Source organism: Pundamilia nyererei, unplaced genomic scaffold, assembly GCF_000239375.1.
Source record: "Pundamilia nyererei isolate P.nyererei 1_Seehausen unplaced genomic scaffold, PunNye1.0 scaffold01292, whole genome shotgun sequence".
NCBI classification, from domain to species: Eukaryota; Metazoa; Chordata; class Actinopteri; order Cichliformes; family Cichlidae; genus Pundamilia; species Pundamilia nyererei.
Genome location: NW_005188693.1, coordinates 2,658 through 13,395, shown reverse-complemented (window position 1 = coordinate 13,395; position 10,738 = coordinate 2,658). Strand labels below are relative to the sequence as shown.

The 10,738-nt window shown below is 38.6% G+C and overlaps 1 protein-coding gene across 1 annotated transcript; it reads right to left on the bottom strand.

Moving 5' to 3' along the window:
- Window positions 1–6,003: 6,003 nt before the first annotated feature.
- Window positions 6,004–9,132, bottom strand: LOC102207781 (type-2 ice-structuring protein-like). Its single transcript, XM_005755361.1, has 7 exons — window positions 9,069–9,132; window positions 8,924–8,988; window positions 8,779–8,814; window positions 8,199–8,308; window positions 7,972–8,100; window positions 6,694–6,802; window positions 6,004–6,357 (listed from the first exon to the last, which is right to left on the bottom strand). The coding sequence occupies exons 2-7, from the start codon at window positions 8,979–8,981 to the stop codon at window positions 6,275–6,277; spliced, it is 525 nt and encodes a 174-aa protein (XP_005755418.1). The 5' UTR covers window positions 8,982–8,988; window positions 9,069–9,132; the 3' UTR covers window positions 6,004–6,274.
- Between the last annotated feature and the right edge of the window lie 1,606 nt (window positions 9,133–10,738).

Here is a 10,738-nt window from a genome sequence, read left to right as displayed (position 1 = left end):
ATTGTAGCCACAGCCACCCTGGGGTGCACTGACAGAGGCGAGGCTGCCAACACTGGCGCCACCAGGCCCTCTGACCACCACCAGTAGGCAACGGGTGAAGTGTCTTGCCCAAGGACACAATAACCGAGACTGTCCGAGCTGGGGCTGGAACTGAACAACGAGGTGCTAACCCTGTTGAGCACCATAGTGAGCCTCCTTCACCTTCCCCAATGTCTGAGATACTGACAAGTAGGGGTGGGTTTTCATAATCAATTTATCGATTAAAATCGATTCTTGCTTGGATAACGTGATATCAATCCATTAAAATCCTGAATCGATTTTTTAATATAAATTTATTTTGCCCAAAATGCCAGAGTCTCAGGTTAAACCTCACAAAATTTCTTTCTCTCCCGACAGCACGGACACGGACACGAGCTGAAAGCCGACAGCTCGCTGATTCTGAAGTTTCGGCGGGTCCGCGCTTTGTCTTTACGCCTTTTTTGCCCTGATTCTGAAGCTGCAGGTTTTATCTCTCTCCAAACAATATTGAGTAAACCAGCAGCAAAAAAAGCAGCAAACTATGCTTCACATAAACATCGTCATGAATTCCCTCTTATTGTTTTGCTGCCACCATGATAAAATCACACTACATGCACATCTCTCTCTCTCTCAGTATACTTCAAGAACAGTTTCCTGTCTAAAAATCTTTTTTCTGCATTATTTGCTTGCTTGTTACGCACAACTCTACCATTCTTACAGCGCTGTCGGCCATTGTTTTTTTTTCCTTTGACTTACTTCCGAAAAGAAAACCTCATTTCTGTCGTTCAATAGGCTACTGAACAAATGTAAAAAAATTTAAATTATGCAAAATTGCAAAACGCTGTGTCTCTAATAAAACCTCTGTAACTTTGCTCTGCTTCACTTCAGCAGCATCAAGTGATGTTCATATGTTCATTAATGGTTTTCTTTTGCTTTTGATGCACTGCAGAATATTTGAATGAATATTTCAGTTGATATAGATGTAGAAAAACACATTTTATCAGTTAGTACTGAAAAACTATACTCAGACTTTCTCGCTAAACACTTTCACCTCTGTTGTAAATGTGTTTCATTATTATGGAGATTCTGATTACACATGAGCTTTGAGTGGCACAGACTGAGACTAACTATTGCAGTTTTGTTGTGTTTTGGGTTTGTTTTGTTTGTTTTTTTGCAGAAGAAAAGAGAGAATGCTTGGATACCATGGACTGTGAAACTGGAAACCTTATCATATGATCCTGCAATAATTCTCTAACTCATTAGTAAGAAGCACAATGTCTTCATTACCTTTTCTTTCTCTGTATGTCTGCATTTTTGCTATGATGCAAGCAATCAAGCATCACATGCAATAAATTGGAACTGGCTTTTCTCTTTAAAATTCTGCCTGATGAAGAAAGCTTTCTGCAAAGCTTTATATTGTATATTGAGCTGCAGTTCATTTCTGCATGCAAATTAAAACTATTAGCATTGTAATAAATTTGTCTGTTTTGTGATTCATCTTCAGTTCTATTACATTCATAGTCCACCGCAGAGTAAGTAATACATTTGGACAACACTTTAGAATAATATCAATCTATTAAGCATTAGAATAGAATAGAATAGAATGAATAGAATTCTACTTTATTGTCACTGCACATGTCACAAGTACAGGCAACGAAATGCAGTTTGCATCCATCCAAAAAGAGCTTTAGCCATGATATAGATATATTACAAAAATATATATTAGCAATAACATAGATATATAGATATATTACAGAAATGGGTCTATTATAGGAATGAGGGTACACAATATGGGTCTATTATGGGTATTTTGCAATGTACATGGTATGAAGGTAGGTTAGGAATATGATATAACAATAAGTATGTACAGGCTGTAGTGAGTGTGTAAGCTATGTACAGGTTATGAAAATGATATAATTAACAAAACTATACAGAAATCTGAACTATGCAAGTCATAAACAGTTGTAAACAGTTGTAGAATTATAATTATTGGTTGTACAGAATGATTGTCTATACAGCATTTACAGTAGTGCAGTTTAGATCAATGGGGTTATATAAAGTGCTAGTATGGTTCAGTCTATGTTATTATTGTGTGTAAGAAAGTGCAGTTGTCCATTTGCTTGTTTTTTCCACTGTCTGTGTGTTCAGTTGTAGGTGGTTGTGGGTGTGTGTATGTTCAATCCATGAAAAAGTTTAATGTGGGTCAGTCCATGTTATTATTGTGTGTCTGAGGGTACAGTTGTCCATTGTGTGTGTGTGTGAGTAGGTGGTTGTGGGTGTGTGTATGTCCAGTCCATGTGTTAACGTGGGTCAGATGTCAGGAGGCAGAGTTCAGGAGTCTGACAGCTGTGGGGAAGAAGTTGTTCCGGTACCTGGTGGTCTTAGTCCGGAGGCTCCTGTGGCGCCTCCCAGAGGGCAGGAGGGTGAAGAGTCCATGTGATGGGTGACTGGGGTCTTTGATGATTTTCCCAGCCCTTTTCAGACACCGCTTCCTGTAGATGTCATTTATGGCAGGAAGTGGTGCTCCGGCGATGCACTGGGCAGGTTTCACGACACTCTGCAACGCCTTCCGGTCCGAGGCAGAGCAGTTCCCGTACCAGACTGTTATACAGTTGGTCAGGATGCTCTTGATGGTGCAGCGATAGAAGTTCACCAGGATGTCTGAGGACAGGTGGTTCTTCCTCAGAGTCCTCAGGAAGTGAGAGGACAGAGTGCAGTGCGATGGAGACTGCATCCTCTGTGCTCCTGTTCTGACAGTATGCAAATTGGTGGGGGTCCAGGGTGGGGGGAAGACAGGATTTGAAGTGTGCTAGGACCAGCCACTCAAAGCACTTTGTAATGATGGGGGTGAGGGCTACTGGGCGGTAGTCATTGAGGCAAGATGGGTTGGAGTTTTGGGGTATCAGGACGATGGAGGTGGATTTAAAGCAGGCCAGATTTGCGACATTTAATGCATATCTGTGTAGTTAGTGTGTAGTGTAGTCAATAGTTTAGTTGTGTGTGTCAGAACAATGAGGCGACTGCTAAATGTTACAGGTGTTACAGGAGTGATACATCTCCTGTTGTCAGGCCTGCAGGTATCAGGCTGTTGTTCTTTATCTCATAGTGGACAGAAATTATTTTTTGGAGTTCCACAAATAATTTGTGTGGCATCAAATTTGATGCAGAACAGCTGATTGTTCTGTAAATAGTTTGAAATGTTTATTTTAAAAAAAAATGCCTTGGCTGTATTTTTAGTTAAACAGCTGGAAAAAACTTTGTTTTCTGCATAACTCAGTTACTTTTTTGAAGAAGTAACTATACAATTGCCGGACATTGGTCTTTATATACTGTATTTTGCAGAGTTACAGGACTCTCTCCCAGACCACAGATTCATACTCATAATACAAGTCAGAGCTTTATATATATAAAAAAAAGAAAGTTGTGTTTTCAAAATTGGAGTTCAAGTTATTTTTACTTCCAATATTGTTAACATACTACACAGGTCATGAACAAGATGTTTTTAAAATTTCATTGTAAGTGGATTAAAGCAGTTAATTAAAAGTAATCTAACATAAATGTAAATGCTGTAATTTGATTATTTTAATAAACTATGTAACTTGGATGGATTCAATGCTGGCGTGACCACAGTGCACACGTCTGCTGTTGCTCACAGTGGTCCAAGGGACCGCTCAGGGAGTTTGTGTGTTCACTCAGACACATGAGAAATTAGATGGAACATCGATCTAATGGTCATGAGTCCTTGCCACAAGCATCGGGGGTTGGAGTTGGAGAAGGGTTCCTTCTTTTTAAAATGGTGTTTGGCTTTATTGATACCCCTCTTTAGCTTAGCCCTGGCTGTATTGTAGGCCTGTGCATCTCCGGACCTGAGGGACATGTTGCTTAATTATTATTACTCCACCTTGGTATTACATACCAATTCTCCACCTTGGTATATAATACCAAGGTGGAGAATTATGTTACATAAGAATTCAAAAAGTTCACACACAAAGACACATAGAAAATACAAATATTTATTTCCAAATGCAAACATAGTAGACCTGTGTTTGTAGAATAATTAAATGTAGGTGGTACCGGTGTCTAAACCAGACATTGTGAGACGGTTTTAAAAGAGAGCAGTTAGGGTGTCCTGCACTGTTCATATAGATTAACTCGGCTGATATGAATACAGTACAAGGGGGTATCTTTCTGGGTATTTTTCTTAAAATAAAGTAATTTCAGCTAGAAATGAGTGAAACACGAAACAATCCTCCAGTCTTTTCTTCAGTATAAGCAAACCAAAGTACATAATATGACAGAAGTTCCTGTATACAGTGTGCTAGACAATATATAATCGCTTAAATAGCAGTGTATTATATAACTGTTTCATGCAAGCAGAGGTCGACTCGACTGAGTTCGACTCCATCATCAATTTTCATTCTTTAAAGCAACACTGTAATTATGTCTCTCATTTACTACTAACGCACTGCTTGTTGGCATACACTTACAAAGACGAGGTGAGTCAGTAGCTGATAGATTGGCAGCCATGTTTTTGCAGAAATCTGAAACAATGCTATATATACTATATTTCTACCTTGACAACTAAAGTTTTTTCCAAAACTTTAGAGGTGGTATCCTGTATTAGCAATGCATTCTTGGGCATGCCTTCCTCGTTCAGAGGGTCACCAGCTTAAAAAAACCCGTAAGCCTCAAACGTATTAATTTCATGTCTCTCTCTCTCTCATTTTTTGTTTTTTTGCTTGGGGGGCAAAAAACAAATCATTTGTCTTCTCTGTCCAAAATGTGAACATCAGCATCCTCAAAACAGTAACCTTTATGCTTTAGATGCAGATCTACAAGCAGATCCCACCTGAGATGTTTTCTACATGCCACAGTGAAGGGGGCACCATAATGGTCTGGGGAGCTTTTTCCCTCAGTGGAACAATAGAGCTTCAGGAGGTGCAAGGGTGTCAGCCGCTAACTATGTCCAGATGTTACAGAGGGCATCCTTCATGACTGAGGGCCCTCGTCTGTATGGTAACAACTGGGTTTTTCAAAAAGACAAGGCTACAGTACACAATGCTCGCAGGACAAGGGACTCCTTCCAGGAGGATAACATCACTGTTTTGGACCATCCTACGTGTTCCCCTGATCTAAATCAAGTTGAGAACTTCTGGGGATGGATGGCAAGGGAAGTTTACAAAAATGGACAACAATTCCAGACATTAACACAGAATCCTTTGGTAAGTGTATTCTTCATCAGAACTGCCTGTTTTTTGGTCATGTGTGTCAACAATTGTTGTTTTCCGTCTTTACCTTTGGTTGTCTCTTTTTAGGTTGTGAAAGAGGTGTTTTCTCTAGGGCCAGTTCATTTACTGGTAGCAGCATTGTCAAAGTTCAAGCTGAGAGTTTATGAAATACCAGCAGCATCAGTCATGATTGTTTCCAAAAAAATTGGTTCACTTTATCTTAAGAAATAAAAGTTGGAAGTTTAAGGTAACAGTGGTCCCAGTGGTAACCAGAGCACTAGTTGTGGTAAATCCCAAACTAGGTGAGTGGCTCCAGCAGATACCATGAATAACATCTGAGATCTCTGTCCAGAAGAGCGCAGTCCTAGGAACAGCAAAGATACTCTGAAGCTCCCAGGCCTCTGGTAGAGAACCCAAGCTTGAAGGATAAAGACCACCCACAGGAGTAAGGGGAAATAAGAGACTCATATTTGTCTCCCCTTACTTCAACTGTACAGAGACATCTAAAAAGTGGCTATTTTATTTGGAATATTATTAATAGAAGCCACGCAGTAGTAAAAAAAAAACAAAAGGGGGGGATCAAATTGTAATGCCCATGATGACATATTGTTTTCTAACTGTCCAAAGTCTTGGACTAGAAGGACATATTATTAACACCAGCAAGTGCAGATAAATATTTAATTCCCTAATTTTAATATATGTATATTATGACTGCTGAATATTTATATGCCTTGACACAAGAGATGTAACACAGACAGATGCTTCACTGAAAGCTTTAATGTTGCAAAACAAGAAAAAACAAAGAAACAACAGTTTTGTAGGATCAATGCTGCGGTAACACAATCAGTCTGCTCTTGTTAAAGACACAAGGCCTAAAAGACAATGCAGCTTTTGCTGATTTGTCATTTTGATGTTTAGATTGGTACCAAGAAAGGAAAAATGTAGCTAGGAAAAGAAGTAGGAGCAAGCATAACACAGACACTATTATACATCGGTTTGTGTTTTACTGGAAAATTTATGCTTCAGTCTCAGCCCTGGTGTTTTGATATTTTCTTGGCACAGACAGATGGCCGATTTGCGTAACACTGCATATCATCCCAACACTTGGAATCTGCAAATTTCAAAACCAGAAATCAGTAAATTCTATTGCTGTCAGCGTTATTCGTGTTAAAATGACGTTAACGCCATACCGTCATTAACGCGGCAAATCGCCCTTAGCAAGTTAACGCAGCTCGCCCCATGCAAGGGGCTGCACACGGCTGCAAAGCGTTAATGAACCAACCACACTGACAGGTTGATGCCATGCAGCCCATGCACGGCGTGAGCCACGGTAATGGCGTTAATGTCATTTTAACGAGACTAACGCTGACGGCACTAGTAAATTCATTTTTTTTTAAAAATCATTCAGAAATTAGGCAATCATGTTAAATATTGTGCTTTGAATTACCGCCATAATTCATCTGCAGACAATCCTGCTTGTCTGTATTATTAGGCTCTCCGGGGCACCAGTGTGTATAGTGGAAAGGGGTCCCATCACTCCACAGCCAAACATTTTCCTAGAAGACAGAAATTGATAGCATCATTTCGGGCAGGCCAACAGATCATGCCTAGCCAAAGTCTTGTGAAATCAGCTTTATTTAATTGACATAACCAATGTAGGCAGCTGGTGAATCTCAAATATTATTTATTATATAATTTAAGCTGCTTTTAATTGATTCATGTCAATTGATTTTACATTTTGAGATAATATTAATCTGTCATCATTAACCCTTTGAGACCTATTGGAGCAGGAATGCTTCGTTTTGCGTATCTATTTTTAAATACCGGTAGAACTGCAACCACATAAGTTAGCACATTATTATTTTTATTATTTATTTTTTTGCATAGCAAACCGGAGAAGTTGTACTTAAATCTTATGCATTCAGCTTGTTCTAGGTCACAGTTTCCTTTCCCATATGGCTTTGCAAAAATTGCATAAAAAGCACTTGCAGTAAAAAAAAACAAAAAAACATAATATTCCAGAAACACGCTTTGCTGATCTGATCAGCTGTTCGTAACACTTCCTATGTTAGAATAGACATCGGTGCGAACTGTCGCATGTCCGCCATTACCTGCTAAAACCGGAAGTGACGTCATATTTTGTGGGAAACTTAGTTTGGTTTTCCCTTAATGACCTTTATAAACCCATGCTGGTGCTTTTCTGTATAGTTTCTGGGATGCTTAGAACTAAAATTTCAGCGCTGGAAATAGTTTAGTTTGATGCACATGCTGTTTTCTTTGCTAATTTGCATTATACTATTTATTTATCATTATTAGTATTTCCCTGCAGTATATAAAAAAACTAATCTCAAAAATAAAACTATAAAGACACTCAAAACAAATTTCCTGTGGTTGGAAACTATTTTGTGCAACTATTTTGTATTTACAGTTTTGAGAGATAATATGAAATATGTGTAAAAACAAAACAAAAAGTATTTTATTTTTTGTGGACTTTATTGCAATTTTTTTTTTTTTAAATTTATGAAGTTAGTATAGACATAATGCAGACATATTATTAAAATTTGGGCTATAATGGTTGTATTGATGTATAGCAACTTGAAATGCTCCCAAAAATGGGACTACAGCATGTAAAAATATAAAGATAAGCTCTGGCGTACTTGGTTCTATGGTAGGTCTTAAAGGGTTAAGAGAAACAGAAACATAACGTAATGATTTAAAAAAGTACCTCAGATGCATCAGTTCCTCCTATCCAAGTTTCTTTGTAGCCATGATCACCAGTCAGCTTCAGAATGTGATGGTACTCGCTGCTGCTGTGCACAGATGCAAGGTGTGCACCCATGGACAAGCAGTTTCTCTTCAGTGAAGAGTGACAGAGAGAGGTTTTTAAAGTCACAACGAGGCTAGATGTGTTTTAATCAAGTTTTGAAGACAATACAAATAAGAGAAACTTACCTCAGCTTGAGCCCAACTCATGGATCGTGGAATGTAGACAAAGCAGCGTTGATTGAAATGAGACCAACCATAAGGACAACCAGAGGACATGTTGAACCGGTAACTCTTTGCTGGGAACAAATAAATAGCTGTATGTATGTATGTAAGTATCTCCAGCTGATATTGTACTGTTTGATTTTTTATTATGACATGTACAATATTGAAAAAAAAAACCCAACCATACAAATACCAGCTTGACAATTAAATATTACATATTTAAGTGATCGACAATATACAGGGCACTTTGACTACCTCACAATTATATATTGTAATTATATCAATGCAGCTGTAATCTTTTTTTATTGATTATTAATCATTTTCATCATATTAATCATTTCAAGTAATAGGCAGTAAAATTTCAAAAAACATATAAATGTGATATATAAATATAAATTTTAAAATGCATTTTTGTTTTTCTTTCATTCCTTAAAATGTGTTCTCTACATTCTAAACTGAGAGTCGCATCATGCATGACACAATTGATTTTCTTTTCTTTATAAATCTGATTAACTCTGGTGAAAATATGGAAATGTCCACTGACCAGTTGGAATTAAACCTCCTGCACCACCGCTGACATCTTCACGTGGCAGAAATGAACACAGCAAAACAATAGATGGTGACTGATTATTTACACATGTACATACTGACATATATTTACATACTTTACATTATACGGCAATACTCACAAGCAGTGGTCAGAAACACCGATCCACAAAGAAGTGCAGCCACAACCAGGAGCTTCATGGTGTCTCTGTGAAAAAACAGAAGACAATAAGTACTGACAAATCTTTAAAGAAAGGAGAAAAGATAATTTAAGAGTTTGTACCAGACCTTTTGTAGAAGGTCTTCTTTCTTTTCAGTGTGAGCCACTAGCTTCAGTCTTCCACCATAGAGGTGATGAAAAGCTCTGAGACTAGTGTTTATATACTCTTACATGTGTATACTTGCAAAATCAGGAAATAACTTATTTCTTAACCAAAAAAACAACAACCAAACAAACAAAAGCCCAATTGCCTCATCCCTAATTTGATTTCATGCTGACTTGGTTTCAGATATTTACTGATAGTCAACAGAGAGGTTTCAAAGAGTACAAGGATCAAGGATATTAAAATACATTGTAATTAGTGTCATTATCAGTATTTAAAAAGATACAATGCATAACGTCTTCCTCCTGTTCTAAAAGTTAAGAATGTATTGCCACCCCTTGAGAACGTAATTGTGACTGAAAATATTGTTGCAGTTAGTTAAATATAAACTGGAAGAAATATCATGTTGTGCTTTGAGATAAAACTGAAGATTTAAACAGTTTTAAATCCATTACACTAACAGAGAACTCTACAGCCCGGTAACATGGACTTTAAATACTTACAACTTTAAATAAAGACAGTAGCTGCAGGTTTCATAGATGTGTAATTTATTCTTTTCATTCAATAGAGTCCACATTATTATAGTAGTAAGGTCTATTATACTATAGTATAATAGTGCGCATGCGCCAACCAGCATGTAGCCTGTTACAGTTAGTCCTGCTTTTTCTCATTAGTTAAGCTTTTTTTCCTTAATTGTACTTTTAGCTGTTTATTATCTTTCCCTCAATCATGTGGATTGAGAGAGTTTCTGTTCTGCTGGTGGACGCAGAAGTGCTACTTTTGTCGAGGAACGGGACAACACCTATATACTGCACGGACTGTTTATTTCAGAGATAAGCTGATCGCCCTGATGCCAGTAGGTTCGCTGGCCAGACCTGCAGATGTACCAGCTGAAATTTTGAGAAAAACACATCGGGGATGCAGAGGTCAAGGACAGAAGAGAAGAAAGAAGGAGACGGTGAGACAGCGGAGGCTCAAAGCAAGGAGGAGGTATAAACCGTGTCTGCCGTCTATCGTAACGGGAAATGCGCAATCGTTAATAAATAAAATTGATGAGCTCTCAGCGCTGGTATGGAGTCAGAGGGAATACCGGGAGTGTAGTCTTATGTGTTTCATTAAATCATGGATGCACCAGGACATTCCCAACGATAACACATCCTTGGAAGGCTTCCATACTGTTCGGGCAGACAGGGACAGCATCAGTAGTGGTAAGAAGAAAGGAGGTGGGCTTGCTGCTTTTGTTACACATAACAATAAAAGAAAGGATTTGTTGCCCAGACATTGAACTGTGTGCTGTTGGACTCGGGCCGTATTATTTGCCCAGGGAATTTACTCACGTCAGATTGCTGGCTGTTTACGTTCCTCCCTCTGCTAACCCCACAGCTGCATGTGACAGTACCCACTCAGCACCCAAGTGCCTTCATTCTGATCTCGGGTGACTTCAACCATGTTACATGGACAATACATTACCAGCATTTAAACAATATGTGGACTGTCCCACCAGGGGGGAGAGAATCTTAGACCTACTGTGCCAATTGTGAGGAGGGAACCTGTGACCACGAGGAGCATTAGTAGGTGGTCAGAAGAGGCCTTAGCGGAACTACAGGGCTGTTTCGAGGTGACCGACTGGGAAAC